This window comes from Mustela lutreola, chromosome 6, assembly GCF_030435805.1.
Source record: "Mustela lutreola isolate mMusLut2 chromosome 6, mMusLut2.pri, whole genome shotgun sequence".
Lineage (NCBI taxonomy): Eukaryota > Metazoa > Chordata > Mammalia > Carnivora > Mustelidae > Mustela > Mustela lutreola.
The window spans coordinates 137,259,060-137,277,270 of record NC_081295.1 but is presented as its reverse complement, the minus strand read 5'-3'; the positions used below and the strand labels follow the sequence as shown (position 1 = coordinate 137,277,270).

General features: G+C 42.3%; 2 protein-coding genes across 11 annotated transcripts in view; one reads left to right on the top strand and one right to left on the bottom strand.

The window, feature by feature from the left end:
* Positions 1-3,977, bottom strand: part of FARS2 (phenylalanyl-tRNA synthetase 2, mitochondrial) — a 531,358-nt gene extending 527,381 nt beyond the window's left edge. For all 9 annotated transcript variants that reach the window (XM_059179166.1, XM_059179167.1, XM_059179172.1 and 6 more), the window contains exon 1: positions 3,594-3,977. The gene's annotated coding sequence lies outside the window, so the exon portion shown is untranslated. The remainder of the gene's footprint in view (positions 1-3,593) is intronic.
* Positions 3,978-4,306: 329 nt separating this feature from the next.
* The window catches only part of LYRM4 (LYR motif containing 4), a 166,808-nt gene continuing 152,903 nt past the window's right edge, over positions 4,307-18,211 (top strand). For both annotated transcript variants that reach the window (XM_059179175.1, XM_059179176.1), the window contains exon 1: positions 4,307-4,625. In XM_059179175.1, the coding sequence (XP_059035158.1) occupies positions 4,540-4,625 (86 nt within the window). In that variant the 5' untranslated portion in view covers positions 4,307-4,539. The remainder of the gene's footprint in view (positions 4,626-18,211) is intronic.

The window sequence follows — 18,211 nt, the reverse complement described above, 5'->3', positions numbered from 1 at the left end:
ATCAATGTTTCTCTATCAGGCTGCAACCAATCACCTGGGTAATAAAAAAAAAATTTTTTTTTTAAATTTCTTCCCTGAAGCCTGGTCATCAGCCACATTCACTTTGTCCATCTGAGGTGTGGCCCAGGCACCATCCACGGAAGCGACCTCCCATGCTAAGACTGCACAACGCTTCCCCAGTACTTCCCCTGCAGCACTTTGTACTTTCTACTTTAATTACATAGAGACTGTATGTAAACTGTGAACTTTTGGAAAATGGGATCAGTATTTGATGTATAGCCCTCAAATACCCACAAGAACATTGGCTTGATCTACCAGGCTGGTCAACCATGTTAAATGCAGAGGTAAACAGCATTTCAGCACTCCTAGAATAGACGATCAAAAATATGGCTTAAAACAACACCTGAAAAACCAACCTACATTTCAATAGTTCAGATGTTAAATTCTACTTGGGTGAACTAGCCAACGCTGAAGAAATAAATTTAACACCAAAACAGAAGAAATGTCATTATAATGAATGAGGTACAGACTAACCCTGTCTGGTTTCATAGATGGTCTCTCCCATGCCCTCTCCCAGAGTTCCCTGAATGGGTCATACGCGCTCGTGCCTCCACACTTGGAATATACACTACAAGCTCTCTTACCACATTCTTCACCTGGTTGTTACTAGCTCATTGTGGAAACACCTTCTATGATGAGAAGTCTCCCCGTAGATCAAAGTCTTAGTTGAATGGCCCTCTTCTGCACTCCCCAGATACCTGGTAATATTATCCCTATCATAGCACCTGTCACAACAAATTAATATTTCGTTTGTCTAGTTCCCTGTCCATTTCTGGAGAGAAGGACTCTCTGCATGGTAACTTCATCATCCTGGATAATACACGGCACTTAGGAAGTGTTCAATAATGTTGACTAAATGAGTGAATGAGAATGAGGCCTTCGGTTTCTGCCTCTTAAATTGATACCCAAGGTCTCTTCCAGCTTCGTAGTCTATTAGAATGATCAATAAAAACAAATGACAACTACATATAATAAAGATTTAGATCCACATTTAATTTCTAAATCATACTGTGACAAGTTGGTCATTCAGACAAGATTTTTCTTTACACATTGTTTTAATATTTAAGCCTAAGATAATAAACTTCTGTCCTACTATTTATTATGTTTGGGGAAATTTCCTTTCAAAAAGCATTAAATGCCCATTAGTAATCCAGCAATCTAACTTTAATACAAGGTAATACATCCTTTTCCATAGGTAAAGAAGTATAAATATTTCTTAAGTATTGACAGGTGAATACTAAGGCAATTTTTACATTTTGAAGCCTAGATGGTAATAAGTGGGTACTGCTACCTTTTAGTCAGTACCTAAAACAATATTCAGCCCAGAATAGATGCATATTAAAGGACATATAAATAAGTAATTCTCAGGTACTGACCCAATTCCAGTTTCAACCTCAAATGGAGCTATTATTGAAACTAGTCACCTCTGCAATAAAGATGTACAAAAATAGAAATTAAGCTTTGGAATGTAATTTTTTTTATTAGTTGTTCAAGGCAATGATTTCCAAGATACCGGTATATTATTTGAAATACAGTAAAAGTATTTTTGTGAAGACAGCATTGAATCTACTGGGAATCTCCCACTTTCCTAATCTCAACTATTCTTTATACTAACAGATGACTAGGCTACCCAAACAAACTAAACTTTATATGTTTCTTTGAAAAGCTTTATTTGATTATGATGTTAAGGTCATTGTGATACATTAATTGCATACATTAATGATTAAATTGCCTGATAATTAGACATAAAGACTGCAGACAGGAATAATTACTCCAATTTCATTTTGTAGATGATAGCAATATATAATAAAGCAAGCCCTACTAATTTTTTTTAAGTTTATTTAAGTAATCTCTACAACCAATCTTGGCCTCAAACTCACAAACCTGAGATTAAGAGTCACATGCTCTACAACTGAGCCAGTCAGGCCCCCCACTTGTTTTGTTAAACAAACCAAAATAACTTTCATGTTTTTTTTCCTTTTACCTTGATAGCTTTCTCTATTCTTGTAGTTTTCCCAGGTGTTGCATGTTATATCATTAGCACTCCTGTACCATATTAAGAGAAAATGGCTCCCGATCTTACTCTGTGGTAAGGTGCAATTCCCTTGGTCTTGAACCTTTAAGTAATGCCAAGAAAAACTCAAATATTAAAATCTCTTTCAGTAACCTTGAGGTAAGACTTGCCCAATGACCTGAGCATGCTGCAAGAGTGACAAAAGTTGGGATGCCTGGGTGGCTCAGTAGGTTAGACCCCTGCCTTCGGCTCCGGTCCTGATCCCAGGGTCCTAGGATCCAGCACCAAATCTGGCTCCTAGCTCAACGGGGAGCCTGCTTTTCTCTCCACCTCTGCCTGCCACTCTAACTGCTTGTGCGCACACGTGTTCTCCCTCTCTCTCTCTCTGACAAATTAAAAAATCTTTAAAAAAAAAAAAAAAAGAGTGAGAAAAGTTCAGATACCCTGTACCCTATTTTGATACTTATATTTGTGGGAGACCTTAAACAAACAAAACAAAACAAAGAAAGAAGAGAAAAAGGAAGTTTAATAATGATAGTATGTTCTCTCCGGGGGGCCTGGGTGTTCAGTCGGTTAATCCTCTGCCTTCAGCTCAGGTCATGATCTCGGGCTCCTGGATTCAAACCCAGAGAGAGGCTCTCTGCTCATTAGCAAGTCAGCTTCTCCCTCTCTTTGTGATCTCTCTTGCTTTCGCTCTCTCAAATAAATAAATAAAATCTTTTTTTAAAAAGTATGTTCTCTTCCACCTTTTTAAAAAATGCTATTACACTGTAACGAGTAATATTAACACGTACACCTGGGTGCAAGGACACCACGTTGCAAGTACATTAAAGTGCAGCAAGATCAAAAAAGTTTCCTGCTCCTAAAGTTCCAGAAAATACGAGACTTTGATATAAAGCAAGGGTCATTTTAAAACCTCGCAAACTTAAAAGAGATGACATACAACCACAATTCAGTGGCTGAAGAAGAACGGATGTTGAGGCAAATTTGCTTTTGACGTCTAAAGTCACTCCTAGCTGTATTCTGAGCAAAAAACCGTGGCTCTTCCTAAAGTTGACTACAGACAGAGAAAGTCCCAAAATAAGACAGGTGCTTTGCAAACACAGTAACTACAACTAGCTCAGGCTTCTCTGCGCCCAGTCCTACGTTCAAGGATCACAACGACCGACTTTATTCACCACTGTAACAAGGTGATTCTGGAAAGCTGACGTCTTCAGAGAAAGACCAAGACAGAAAACTAAGCCACGAAGATCTTCAAGAGAAAACTTGCTCGGCTTCTTGCTTTGGGTGTGAAGAGAGTCCTTAAATCCCTTAAGTTTTCCCAATTAATTACCCACGCCACGCCACCTTTTGTAAACAGTAGATGACAAAACTCTTCGGGACTGAAAAACTCAAAAGCAAAACCTTCAGAGCTCAAGAAACACCTTAAAAGGGAGGAAATCCCGTGGCCAAGTAACTCCCCACCACCAGGACTGACCGCCCGCGTCGCACCCCACGCTGCAGGGAGGCCGGCACTTACCCACCGCTCGCCCAGGAGACCCGAACCTGGGTGTTTCAAACTCTGAAGCGTGGCACGCTGCCTACTCTCCTGGGGAAGGCTCTTACCCGACGCACCCCCTCCCTTAAAGATACCCTCACAGCACGCTGGGCGCTGCCATTTTGACAAAAAGGGGGTCCTTGCTCCTGAGGCCCTTAGCAGGCCGCCCTGAGCGTAGCCGGAGGACCAGGGAGTCCCTCACTCAACGCCTCTGCGACCCCCTCGGCGCGTCCCGTCCCTGCGCTCAGAAAGCGCCCGGCCCTGGGAGCCCACAGACAGGGCTCGTAACATAAAAGCGCCCCGGAAAACCCCGCTCGGCCTCTCAGGCAGCGCAGAGGGCGGCCCCAGCGCAAGGGGCGGGTCATCTGCGGCCGGGGGCGGAGCGTCGACCTGGGGCGCGCTCGGTAACCCTGGCAACGCGCCCTCGGGCCTCGCGGAGGTGCGACTAGGCGCTGCGGTGGGAGACTAAGTGTCCCCGCTACGACCCCAAGCCGTTCGCGAAGGCGCTCCTAGACGGGCTGCACGCACTCAGTGCTTGGGCTCCGGCCTGCGCCCCTCCACAGGCTCAGCCCTTTCCCTGCGGCCGTCCCCCCATCTCCGCCTCAGCCCTCCGGTAGGGCTGCTGCACGCCGGTTCCTCAGAGGCGCGGGCGGAGGACGGGAACGCCTCCGGGTCGGCGCCTCCCCCTTAAGCTGCCCGAAGCCCGCCTGCGCCCGCCTGCGCCCGCCTCCCGAGCGGCGCGCGACGCCCAGCGCCTCCAGGCGCGGGCCGGTGTTCACCCAGGCCCAGGCCCGGCCCGCGGGCGAGACCGAGCCACACCGCATTTTCTTTTATTTCGTTCGTGGTTTTGCGTAGACTGAAGTTTCGTGGGTTAGGTTAAAACTCGGGACCTTCTCGAAGAGGACCCATTTATTTTTTTCCTTCCAAAATGGCAGCCTCCAGCCGCGCACAAGTATTAGATCTGTACCGGGCGATGCTGAGAGAGAGCAAGCATTTCAGCGCCTACAATTACAGGTGACCCGGCGGGCGGCGGGGGCCGGGAGGTCCGGGGTGCGGGGAGCTCCTGTCCCGCGCCGGCGACTTCGGGACGGGGATGCGAAGGCTCCGCCGCCGGGAAGCGTGCGCCTGTCCACCAGCGTGGCTCTCTGAAACCTGGAGGGGGAAAGGGAGGGTGGGCTTGCGGGCTTGCCCTTCCTTGCATCAGAGGGACGTTCAGATCTTGTGATGTTTTCCCCCGCGTCGGACTCCCTGGTTCTCTGGGAACGTGGTTACTGGTGTGTTTCTGCCGTGAGAAGAGTAGACTTGCAAGCTGCAGGTGCTCTCGCTGGGAGCCGTGTGTCGCACGCATAGAACTTGCCCTAGGATTCAAAGAGACGGTAGAGGAAGCGAGCAGCCAGTAGCACATGTCCGAAAGCTGAAGCCTCGCACTAGCCACTATCCTAGGTGCTTACTTAGCTTTCTTAGTTGCGAGAATCAAATTCTTTCTTCTTAGGGCACTGGCTTTGAGGAGCGCGTGGGGCGAAAACAGGGTTTGTAAGAAGGAGATTCAAAGAGCTGTAAAGGAAAGAAACTCAAAAACTTCTGGGATGGGAAACGTTTATCTTGGCCGCTTCAGATAGGATACCGCTTAAAGGATCTTTGCGGCAGGAGAATGAGTGTCTAAACTTCCGTCCCTCAGTGTAGCACACAACTTGCTTCATGCCTGCCCCCTTCTCATATTTGCTCCTGAGTCCCTTATTGATTTCATATCTCTTCTGTCTGCCTCACAGCCTCTCCTTTCTTTTTTGCTTCCTTATAACTTCTGGCCCATCGTTACTGTAGGTATTTTAATGATTTTCTCTCTGCATCCTTTCAGATTTGGTGTTTCCTACTAACTACCTGATCTTCTCAGCGTTGATCTGTATTTAATGCCAGGTCTCACTTTGGGTGACTGTCCAGCCTAGGGATTGAGTGACCTAGGACAGAGTCTGATCAAATAGGCACAACCCTCCCAATGGATATATATGAGTTGGCAGGCCCTGTGATAAGGAGACTCATTACACCGTTGGTTATGGGACAGAATACTAAACCTCTCAAGCAATGACTAATTTTTAGATACCTGCATAGAAAAGGTATTCATCTTGTAAATTTGAAAACAGTACTACCAGTGAGACCAGTCAAATGGTTGAAAGAAACATTTCATAGGAGAGCATAATTTTACTTAATGACTTTGTCTTTAGAAGGTAAAGTTTGTAAATATTAGGAATACTGGTGAAATTTTTGACGAAAAATTAACCAAGTTCCTAGCACCAAGAACTTCAAGTCTGTTGAAGACACTGACAAAATATGCAAGTGAGTAAGTGGTAACCAGTTATTTGCAGTCTGAAAGAAGATAGTTTGTCATTTAAATTTCCTAAGAATGAACAAGAACTGGGAATCAGCACACAGGCCACACACTGGAGGGTACCCTAGGTATCCCATACGTATCTAGAGTGGATATGAAAGCACATCACCAAGGAGTCTTCAGAGAATATGTAATATGTAATCTTCAACAAGCCACTCAACTGTAGTAGTTCAGTATTCTTTTTTTTTTTTTTTAAAGATTTTATTTATTTATTTGTCAGAGAGAGAGTGAGTGAGAGCGAGCACAGGCAGACAGAGTGGAAGGAAGAGTCAGAGGGAGAAGCAGGCTCCCTGGGGAGCAAGGAGCCCGATGTGGGACTCTATCCCAGGACGCTGGGATCATGACCTGAGCCGAAGGCAGCTGCTTAACCAACTGAGCCACCCAGGCATCCCTTCAGTATTCTTGTTTACAAAATTTGCTTGTTGGACTAGGTAATCTCTGAGGACTCTTCCATTACTAAAAATGTATTTGAAATGATTTATGAGCCAGGTGGTGAAATCCACATTCGAGACAAAATTTTTATGAAGTGAATAAATGCCAAGTCAACAGGAGTAGACTGCAAGAAAACCATTCAAAGTTGTAACTGGTGGGCAGAAAATTGGAAACAAGTTTTTGTGTGAGCCACCATAAGGTAATTTACATTTAGAAAATAATTGTTCAAATTATACATTGAGTTGTTTTTGAACTAAATTTATTACACACATGTAACTGTATTAACTATAGGAATCTGGTAACACATGTAACTGTATTAACTATAGGAATCTGGTAATCATTTCATACTTTCTTGAAATCATGGACCTAAAACCTGAGATTCCCACTAGTATGATCTCTAATTAACTTACTTGTTAAAAAATAATGTCCTTCTGTATTAAAGCTGTATCTTGTGAATTTCAAAAAGAGCCCCTTTTTCCTTGTGAAGTTCTCTCTATTGGACAATGCCCTTTAAACACTCTTGAGTTCATCCTTTTTTTGAGATTCAGCTCAATCATGACCTTCTCAGGACAAAGATTTTCTCAATTCTCCTCATCCATAACCCAGCCTCCATCCAAACAGGTCCATTTTACTTCAGTGCTTCCAAAAACTTGTCTGAAGACTAATTTGCCCTGTGTGCAAAACCTGGAGAGCTTTGGGTTCAGCAAAGCACCTACCATCAATGGCTTTTTTAACAAACCCCAGTGGGACACAGTTATAGAAACCATTTTCACAAACTGTGTTAAATGCTGTGATGGGCATGCACAGAGGTAGAACCAAGAACATGTCCCAGAAGATGACATTGGGTCAAAGGTGTGAATCAGCATAGTAGCTCAGATAACAACAAACTGTAGAAGATTATTTAATTGCTAGAGAGTTAAGTGTGATTCAGGGGGTGACAGAGGATGAGACTGAGACACAGAAAGATTAAGTATAAAGTTGTGCCATTAACTGACTGAAGTACAGAAATAGCTGGTCTTATGACAAGACTTATGAATACATCTTCAGACATCTTGAGTGAAGGTCATCTGATGCCCAGCAAAGGCAGTTACTCACAAGAGTGTAAAGCTCAGGGAAGCAAACAGGGCTGGAGTTACCATCATCACTTACTTGCTGTATGACCCTGGAAGAGTCATTTCACTTCTCAGTTTGGCAGTTTCTTAATCTGTAGAATAGAAATTCTGTGAAACAGAGATAATTTACCTCTCAGAGGTTGAAGTTTAAATGAGTTAATACATGTCAAGTGCTTTTTGTACTTGAGGCACCTTGTGGCTCAGTTGGTTAAGCATCCAAGTCTTGATTTCAGCTCAGGTCATGATCTCAGGGTTGTGAGATGGAGCCCCATGTCTTGGGGCTCTGAGGTGGGCATGGAGCATGCTCAAGGTTCTCCCTCTCCTCCTTTGGTCCCCCACCCTGACATGTGTACACCTTCTCTCTTAAAAAAAAAAAAAAAAAGTCTTGATATTAGGCGAAATTTTTAGGAAGAGCATTTAGGGTGGTTGTTCTAAACTGGGGACAATTTTATCTGACAATATCTGGAGACATTTTTGTTGTCACAGTTTGGGTGGGAGGATACTAGTGGCCAGGGATGCTGCTAAACACAGAATCCCCCATAATAAAGAATTACCTGACCCAAAATGTTAAACATACCAAGACTGAGAAATCTTAGTATATGGTGACAAAATCAGTGGGATAAGGATGCTGTTCTAGAGAACATCAAAATTTAAGGGGTTGGTCAAAGAAGAGCCACTAAAGGAGGCCAAGAGATATAGTCTAAGAATGTGGTCCTCCAACTTAAGGGTCTCAGGATTCTTTTACATTCTTAAATGTAACTGAGGACCCAAAAGCTTTGTGTATGTGTGCCATAGTTATCAATATCATATTAAAAAATCAAAACTAAAACATCTTAAAATGCCTATTTTTAAATGAATTGATAAACCCATTACATACAAACAAAAATAACATTTTTATGAAAAGTGACCATTAAATTAGTGACGAGTAACGTTCGACATTTTTGCAAGTCTCTTTAATGTTTGTCTTAGCAAAAGAAGGGTAGATTCTTATATTTGTGTCTGCCTACAGCCTGTTGTTGTATCACATGTCCTTTAGCCTCTGGGAGATTCCACTATACACTCATAAGAAAATGAGAGTGGAACTGACAAATGTCTTGGTATTATATTATAAAACAGTTTTTCTGGTGGATCCCCTGAAAAGGTCTCAGAGACCCCCCACTGACTCCTGGCCCACACTTGGATAACATTGTAGTGTCTAAAAATGAGCAGAGAACAAGCGAGGAGAGTAGTATCACAGAAGTCAACATAGTCACGTGTTTCGGAAAAGTGGTCAGGGGCACCTGTTTTACCAAGATCCAATAAAGAAAGATGGAAATGTGGTCCCTGGTGTTGGCAGTATGGAGATCTCTAGAGACCTTTACTTGAGCAGTGTTAGTGAGGTAGTTAAGGCAAAACCTGGATTGTGGGGATTGAGAAGTGAGTCAGAAGGAAGTAAACAGCCACAGTGAGTGTAAACCAACCCACCACCCCAGGAAGTCTGGTTAATGTGATATGGGAGTTTGGATAACTGCTAGAGGAAGATCCACAAGGGGTGAGAAGTGGTGTGTCTGAGAGCACAGTTGGTTTTAGGACAGGAGGAGGGACACTTTTTCATCAGTGGAGTGAAGGAGGTGAAGATAAGAAAAGATGGGAAATTGAGGTGATTCATGCCTTACCTGACAGCCAGTTTCTAGATAAAGTGGAAAGTAAGTGGACATGAAGGCAGCACTGTGCTCTCAGATTTATTTTTACACATGTCAAACACTACTGTTGCAGATTTACTTGAGTCTGCCATTCATTCCTTGAAAGCAGAAATTCTGTTTTAGGTCTTTATCCCTAGGGCTTAGGACAATAGCTATGCAGTATGTATTTATAATTATTTATTAAAAAGTAAGATGAAATTGTATTCAGAGATGATTTTTATCAGCGATTTCTCCTCTTACAGGTTAAAAATAATGTAAAATTTGAGAAAAAGCAAAAATAATGCCCAAACGCTTACCAAATTGAGTATCAGAACTCCTCCTTTCTTCATTAAATATATATATTTTTAATTTTTATAAACATATAATATATTTTTATCCCCAGGGGTACAGGTCTGTGAATTGCCAGGTTTACAGACTTCACAGCACTCACCATAGCACATACCCTCTGCAATGTACATAACCCCACCCCCCTTCTCCCAACCCCCCTCCCCCCAGGAACCCTCAGTTTATTTTGTGAGATTAAGAGTTACTTATGGTTTGTCTCCCCAATCCCATCTTGTTTCATTTATTCTTCTCCTACCCCCTTCATCCCCCATATTGCATCAACACTTCCTCATATCAGGGAGATCATATGACAGTAGTCTTTCTCCATTTGATTTATTTCGCTAAGCATGATACGCTCTAGGTCCATCCACGTTGTCGCAAATGGCAAGATTTCATTTCTTTTGATGGCTGCATAGTATTCCATTGTGTATATATGCCACATCTTCTTGATCCATTCATCTGTAGATAGACATCTAGTACTTTACATAGTTTGGTTATTGTGGACATTGCTGCTATAAACATTCGGGTGCACACACCCCTTCGGATCACTACGTTTGTATCTTTAGGGTAAATACCCAGTAGTGCAATTGCTGGGTCATAGGGCAGTTCTATTTTCAACATTTTGAGGAACCTCCATGCTGTCTTCCAGAATGGTTGGACCAGCATGCATTCCCACCAACAGTGTAGGAGGGTTCCCCTTTCTCTGCATCCTCGCCAGCATCTGTCATTTTCTGACTTGTTAATTTTAGCCTTTCTGACTGGTGTGAGGTGATATCGCATTGTGGTTTTGATTTGTATTTCCCTGATGCCAAGTGATATGGAGCACTTTTTCATGTGTCTGTTGGCCATCTGGATGTCTTCTTTGCAGAAATGTCTGTTCATGTCCTCTGTCCATTTCTTGATTGGATTATTTGTTCTTTGGGTGTTGAGTTTGCTAAGTTCTTTATAGATTTTGGACACTAGTCCTTTATCTGATATGTCGTTTGCAAATATCTTCTCCCATTCTGTCAGTTGTCTTTTGGTTTTGTTAACTGTTTCCTTTGCTGTGCAAAAGCTTTTGATCTTGATGAAATCCCAGTAGTTCATTTTTGCCCTTGCTTCCCTTGCCTTTGGCGTTGTTCCTAGGAAGATGTTGCTGCGGCTGAGGTCAAAGAGGTTGCTGCATGTGTTCTCCTCAAGGATTTTGATGGATTCCTTTCTCACATTGAGGTCCTTCATCCATTTTGAGTCTATATTCGTGTGGGATGTAAGGAAATGGTCCAGTTTCATTTTTATGCATGTGGCTGTCCAATTTTCCCAACATTTCCCAACAGCCTCATTCATTTATTGAAGAGGTTTTTTCCATTGGACATTCTTTCCTGCTTTGTTGAAGATTAGTTGACCATAGAGTTGAGGGTCTATTTCTGGGCTTTCTATTCTGTTCCATTGATCTATGTGTCCTGTTTTTGTGCCAGTACCATACTGTCTTGATGATGACACCTTTGTAATACAGCTTGAAGTCCGGAATTGTGATACCACCAACATTGGCTTTCTTTTTCAATATTCCTTTGGCTATTTGAGGTCTTTTCTGGTTCCATATAAATATTAGGATTATTTGTTCCATTTCTTTGAAAAAGATGGATGGTACTTTGATAGGAATTGCATTAAATGTGTAGATTACTTTAGGTAGCATAGACATTTTCACAATATTTATTCTTCCAATCCAGGAGCATGGAACATTTTTCCATTTCTTTGTGTCTTCCTCAATTTCTTTCATGAGTACTTTATAGTTTTCTGAGTATAGATTCTGTGCCTCTTTGGTTAGGTTTATTCCTAGGTATCTCATGATTTTGGGTGCAGTTGTAAATGGGATTGACTCCTTAATTTCTCCTTCTTCTGTCTTGTTGTTGGTGTAGAAAAATGCAGCTGATTTCTGTGCATTGATTTTATATCGTGACACTTTACTGAATTCCTGTACAAGTTCTAGCAGTTTCGGAGTGGACTCTTTGGGGTTTTCCACATATAGTATCATATCATCTGTGAAGAGTGATCCTTTAACTTCTTCTTTGCCGTTTTGGATGCCTTTAATTTCCTTTTGTTGTCTGATTGCTGAGGCTAGGACTTCTATTACTATGCTGAATAGCAGTGGTGATAATGGACATCCCTGCCGTGTTCCTGACCTTAGTGGAAAAGCTTTCAGTTTTTCTCCATTGAGAATGATATTTGTGGTGGGTTTTTCATAGATGGCTTTGATGATATTGAGGTATGTGCCCTCTATCCCTACACTTTGAAGAGTTTTGATCAGGAAGGGATGCTGTACTTTGTCAAATGCTTTTTCAGCATCTATTGAGAGTATCATATGGTTCTTGTTCTGTCTTTTATTGATGTGTTTTTTATCATATTGATTGATTTGCAGATGTTGAACCAACCTTGCAGCCCTGGAATAAATCCCACTTGGTCTTGGTGAATAATCCTTTTAATGTACTGTTGAATCCTATTGGCTAATATTTTGGTGAGGATTATCGCATCTGTGTTCATCAAGGATATTGGTCTATAGCTCTCTTTTTTGATGGGATCCTTGTCTGGTTTGGGGATCAAGGTGATGCTGGCCTCATAAAATGAGTTTGGAAGTTTTCCTTCCATTTCTATTTTTTGGAACAGTTTGAGGAGAATAGGAATTAGTTCTTCTTTAAATGTTCGGTGGAATTCCCCCGGAAGCCGTCTGGCCCTGGGCTTTTGTTTGTTTGGAGATTTTTGATGACTGTTTCGATCTCCTTACTGGTTATGGGTCTTTTCAGGCTTTCTATTTCTTCCTGGTTCAGTTGTGGTAGTTTATATGTTTCTAGGAATGCATCCAATTCTTCCAGATTGTCAAATTTATTGGCGTAGAGTTGCTCATAGTATGTTCTTATAATAGTTTGTATTTCTTTGGTGTTAGCTGTGATCTCTCCTCTTTCATTCATGATTTTATTTATTTGGGTCCTTTCTCTTTTCTTTTTGATAAGTCGGGCCAGGGGTTTATCAATTTGATTAATTCTTTCAAAGAACCAGCTCCTACTTTCGTTGATTTGTTCTATTGTTTTTTTGGTTTCTATTTCATTGATTTCTGCTCCGGTCTTTATGATTTCTCTTCTCCTGCTGGGCTTAGGGTTTCTTTCTTGTTCTTTCTCCAGCTCCTTTAGGTGTAGGGTTAGGTTGTGTACCTGAGACCTTTCTTGTTTCTTGAGAAAGGCTTGTACCGCTATATATTTTCCTCTCAGGACTGCCTTTGTTGTGTCCCACAGATTTTGAACCGTTGTGTTTTCATTATCATTTGTTTCCATGATTTTTTTCAATTCTTCTTTAATTTCCTGGTTGACCCATTAGTTCTTTAGAAGGATGCTGTTTAGTCTCCATGTATTTGGGTTCTTTCCAAACTTCCTCTTGTGGTTGAGTTCTAGCTTCAGAGCATTGTGGTCTGAAAATATGCAGCGAATGATTCCAGTCTTTTGATACTGGTTGAGACCTGATTTAGGACCAAGGATGTGATCTATTCTGGAGAATGTTCCATGTGCACTAGAGAAGAATGTGTATTCTGTTGCTTTGGGATGAAATATTCTGAATATATCTGTGATGTCCATCTGGTCCATTGTGTCATTTAAGGCTTTTATTTACTTGTTTATCTTTTGCTTGGATGATCTGTCCATTTCAGTGAGGGGAGTGTTAAAGTCCCTTACTAATATTGTATTATTGTTGATGTGTTTCTCTGATTTTGTTATTAATTGGTTTATATAGTTGGCTGCTCCCATGTTGGGGGCATAGATATTTAAAATTGTTAGATCTTCTTGTTGGACGGACCCTTTGAGTATGATATAGTGTCCTTCCTCATCTCTTATTATAGTCTTTGGCTTAAAATCTAATTGATCTGAGATAAGGATTGCCAATCCTGCTTTCTTCTGATGTCCATTAGCATGGTAAATTCTCCCCCCCCCCCCAGTTTTTTTTTTTTTTCATTTATTTATTTATTTATTTATTTGACAGGCAGAGATCACAAGTAGGCAGAGAGGCAGGCAGAAAGAGGAAGGGAAGCAGGCTCCCTGCCGAGCAGAGAGCCAGATGCGGGGCTCGATCCCAGGACCCTAGGATCATGACCTGAGCCGAAGGCAGAGGCTTTAAACCACTGAGCCACCCAGGCGCCCCCCCCCCTTTAAATCTGGAGGTGTCTTCGGGCTTAAAATGAGTTTCTTGTAGGCAACATATAGATGGGTTTTGTTTTTTTTTATCCATTCTGATACCGTGTGTCTTTTGATTGGGGCATTTAGCCCATTAACATTCAGGGTAACTATTGAGAGATATGAATTTAGTGCCATTGTATTGCCTGTAAGGTGACTGTTACTGTATATGGTCTCCGTTCCTTTCTGATCTACCACTTGTAGGCTCTCTCTTTGCTTAGAGGACCCCTTTCAATATTTCCTGTAGAGCTGATTTGGTGTTTGCAAATTCTTTCAGTTTTTGTTTGTCCTGGAAGCTTTTAATCGCTCCTTCTATTTTCAATGATAGCCTAGCTGGATATACTATTCTTGGCTGCATGTTTTTCTCATTTAGTGCTCTGAATATATCATGCCACCTCTTTCTGGCCTGCCAGGTCTCTGTGGATAAGTCTGCTGCCAATCTAATAATTTTACCATTGTATATTACAGACTTCTTTTCCTGGACTGTTTTCAGGATTTTCTCTTTGTCACTAGGACTTGTAAATTTTACTATTAGGTGACGGGGTGTGGACCTATTCTTATTGATTTTGAGGGTCGATCTCTGTGCCTCCTGAATTTTGATGCTCGTTCCCTTTGCCATATTGGGGAAATTCTCTCCAATAATTCTCTCCAGTATACCTTCTGCTCCCCTCTCTTCTTCTTCTGGAATCCCAATTATTCTAATGTTGTTTCGTCTTATGGTGTCACTTATCTCTCGAATTCTCCCCTCGTGGTCCAGTAGCTGTTTGTCCCTCTTTTGCTCAGCTTTTTTATTCTCTGTCATTTGGTCTTCTATATCGCTAACTCTTTATTCTGCCTCATTTATCCTAGCAGTGAGAGCCTCCATTTTTTATTGCACCTCATTAATAGCTTTTTTAATTTCAACTTGGTTAGATTTTAGTTCTTTTATTTCTCCAGAAAGGGCTTTTATATCTCCTGAGAGGGTTTCTCTAATATCTTCCATGCCTTTTTCAAGCCCGGCTAGAACCTTGAGAATTGTCATTCTGAACTCTAGATCTGACATAATACCAATGTCTGTATTGATTAGGTCCCTAACCTTCGGTACTGCCTCTTGTTCTTTTTTTTGTGGTGAATTTTTCCGCCTTGTCATTTTGTCCAGATAAGAGTATATGAAGGAGCAAGTAAAATACTAAAAGGGTAGCAACAACCCCAGGAAAATATGCTTTAACCAAATCAGAAGAGATCCCAAATCATGAGGGGGGGAAAAAGGGGATAAAAAGAGTTTCAGAAAGAAAAAAAAAAGAAAGAGAGAAAGACAGAAAGAAAAGAAAAGAAACAATTAAAAAAAGAAAATGAATAAAGAAAAAGTATAAAAAAGAAATATATATATATATATTAGGTAAACTAGTTAAAAAACATTAAAAAAGAAAAGGGTAAAAAAGTTAAAAAATTTTAGCAGAAGAAGAGAAAAAAAAATTGAAAAAGAAAAAAAATTAAATTACCTGCAAGACCAAAGAATCATGGGGAGAAAGCCATGAGTTCCGTGCTTTGCTTTCTCCTCCTCTGGAATTCTGTTGTTCTCCTTGGTATTGAAACTGCACTCCTTGGTAGGTGAACTTGGTCTTGGCTGGATTTCTTGTTGATCTTCTGGGGGAGAGGCCTGTTGTAGTGATTCTCAAGTGTCTTTGCCCCAGGCGGAATTGCACCGCCCTTACCAGGGTCCAGGCTGAGTAATCCGCTCAGGTTTGCTATCAGGAGCTTTTGTTCCCTGAGCGCTTTCCGTAGAGTTCCGTAGAATTCCGGAGGATGGGAATACAAATGGTGGCCTCCTGGTCTCCCGCCAGAGGAGCCGAGAGCCCGGGACCCCACTCTTCAGTGCGCCCTCAGAGAACAGCGCACAGTAACTCCCGTCTGCCTGACCTCCGGCTGCACTCCGAGCTCACCGAGCCTGCGACCAGTTCAAGGTAACCCCGAGCAGTGAGCTCACTGTCTGCTCTGTCTCTGTTGCCGGCTTCCCCGTTCTAATACCTGTAAGCTCTGCGACACTCAGACACACCCGATCCTTCTGTGACTCTGCGGGACCTGAGGCCACGCTGACCCCGCGTTGGCTTCACCCCGGTTTAGCCGCTGGAGAGATGTCCCTCAGCGGAACAGACTTTTAAAAGTCCTGATTTTGTGCTCCGTTGCTCCTGTTTGCCAGGAGCCTGTCCCTCCCCTTGGGGTCTATCTTCCTGTCGCTTCTCTGACAGTCCTACCTTTCAGAAAGTGGTTGATTTTCTGTTTCTAGAATTGCTGTTCTTTTCTTCGATCTGCCGATGGATTTGTAAGCGTTTGCAATCTTTAGATAAGCTATCTAGCTGATCTCCTGCTACCTGAAGTAGTCTCAGCCTGCTACTTCTCCACCATCTTGACTCCTTCCTTCATTAAATATTTGAATGTTACACTTCTTGTAGTGAAAGCTGCAAATCAAAATGAATATCCCATTAATGGTAGAGAGTGGTAACTGATTGTTGACCTTAAAAAAACAAAAGAGCCCATTATGTTACCAGCCAAATGAGACTCTTTAGGAACAGAGGAATTGCAATTTGGGATATGAAGGCCATGTCAAACCGTAGGCCTGTCTGGAGAACAAAGGAAAAGAATATTATAGAGAAAAAGGAGGAGGTTGGGAGGGGCTGCTTAGAACAAAAGACTGTTGGATGAAAGTGGAGAGTTCAGGGTGGTGATGGTTTCTCATTGGTTGGGGTCCTGGCATTTTCTCCTTGGCTGGGTTGTGGGGCAAGGAGAAAACCTTTCTCCTGGGGTAGTGAAGTGAACTTCTTCCCATCCACTAGGGTGAGGTAAGCTGGATGGAAAGTTTGTGAGTCAGAGGTCCCCTTCCAGGGCTTCCTCACTACATTTCAAATGAGACTTCCCTTTATTAATTTTCATAGTACCATTAGAAGTTTATCAGTCAAGTTCATGGGGCGCCTGGGTGGCTCAGTTGGTTAAGCGTCTGCTTTCAGCTCAGATCATGATTCTGGGGTCCTAGGATCAATCCCAGGGCTGGGCTCTCTCTTACTATCTCTCTCTCAAATAAATAAATAAAATCTTTTTAAAAAAATTTATCAGTAAAGTTCAAAGGAGGAAAAGGTATGTAGAAGAGCTGACCTCGGGGCGCCTGGGTGGCTCAGTGGGTTAGGCCGCTGCCTTCGGCTCGGGTCATGATATCAGGGTCCTGGGATCGAGTCCCACATCGGGCTCTCTGCTCAGCAGGGGCCTGCTTCCCTCTCTCTCTCTCTGCCTGCCTCTCCATCTACTTGTGATTTCTCTCTGTCAAATAAATAAATAAAATCTTAAAAAAAAAAAAAAAGAAGAAGAAGAGCTGACCTCATAAGCACCACCTTAATAATAGCAATAGGAATGCTTTGACTACAAGTAATAGAAGACCTTTACACAGTATATGAGGGGTTTATTTTCACGTAGAGAAGTCTAGAGGTAGGTAGCTGCTCAAACTGATTAGTCACTACATGATGTCAAGGTGTCTGAATGTTCGTTTTCTTCTCATTCGTATGCCTGATGGTTGCAAAGGGCTATTGAAGTTCCAAATATATCCTTATTCAAGGCAAGAAGCAGAAAGAAGAGTGCCCCAACCAGGAAAGAGTAAGCTTTTGTTTCATAAGGAGAGAGTAAACTTGGAACCGTTGTAGTGGACTTCTGGTTATAGCATTGACCGGGACTCTGTTACATTTTCCCACTAACTGGGTATAGGGCTGGGAAGTGAGGGTGTAGTTAATTCTAGCCTCTGTGATTGGAAGGCAGCAAAGAGAAAAGAGTTGGGAATGACTGGTGAGCCAGCCACCAGTTAGTGTCTGCTGAAGCTAGGGACACGACGGCATGAGTGGAGGAGCATTCCAGGCATAGACAATGAGGGGTCAGGGAAGTAAAACACAAGGGGCATCTTGGAACCAGAAGCACTGGTTTGGAGTTCCAGCATAGGTGACTTTAAGTGCCAGTCGAAATAGTCAGCAAGTAATCAAATGGGTCTCAAACAAAGGTGAGGATAGAAATGATAAACAGCTTGACTAAAGTCTTAACAACTGGTAAATGACAGAATGGGAACTAGAATGCCTCCCAGCCCGCAGGGCAGTCTCCCCCACCACTCCCCAACACGCTGTACATCTTCTGACTTGGCCTTCAGAAGTTTTAGAAACATCAATCCAAAGATACTTACTTTCACAATTTCTCTTTACAGCTGAAGTAGCTAAACAAGCTGTCCCTCCTCTTGTGACTGGTAAATTACTAACTGTTGGTAATGTCAGAACTCAATTACTACCTGCTACACCACTGAAAGCAGCATGATTAAAGCCTCTGATTGAAGTCTTAATGCATGGATTACATAATGGTTCCTATTTAGTCGTCTGTTCTCCAGGAAGAGAGAAGAGTCTGTCCTCTCTTAGAAAAGAGAGAGAAGTCTATGCTCTCTCATAGAAGCTGAGGATGTAGAACCTTAGCTCCC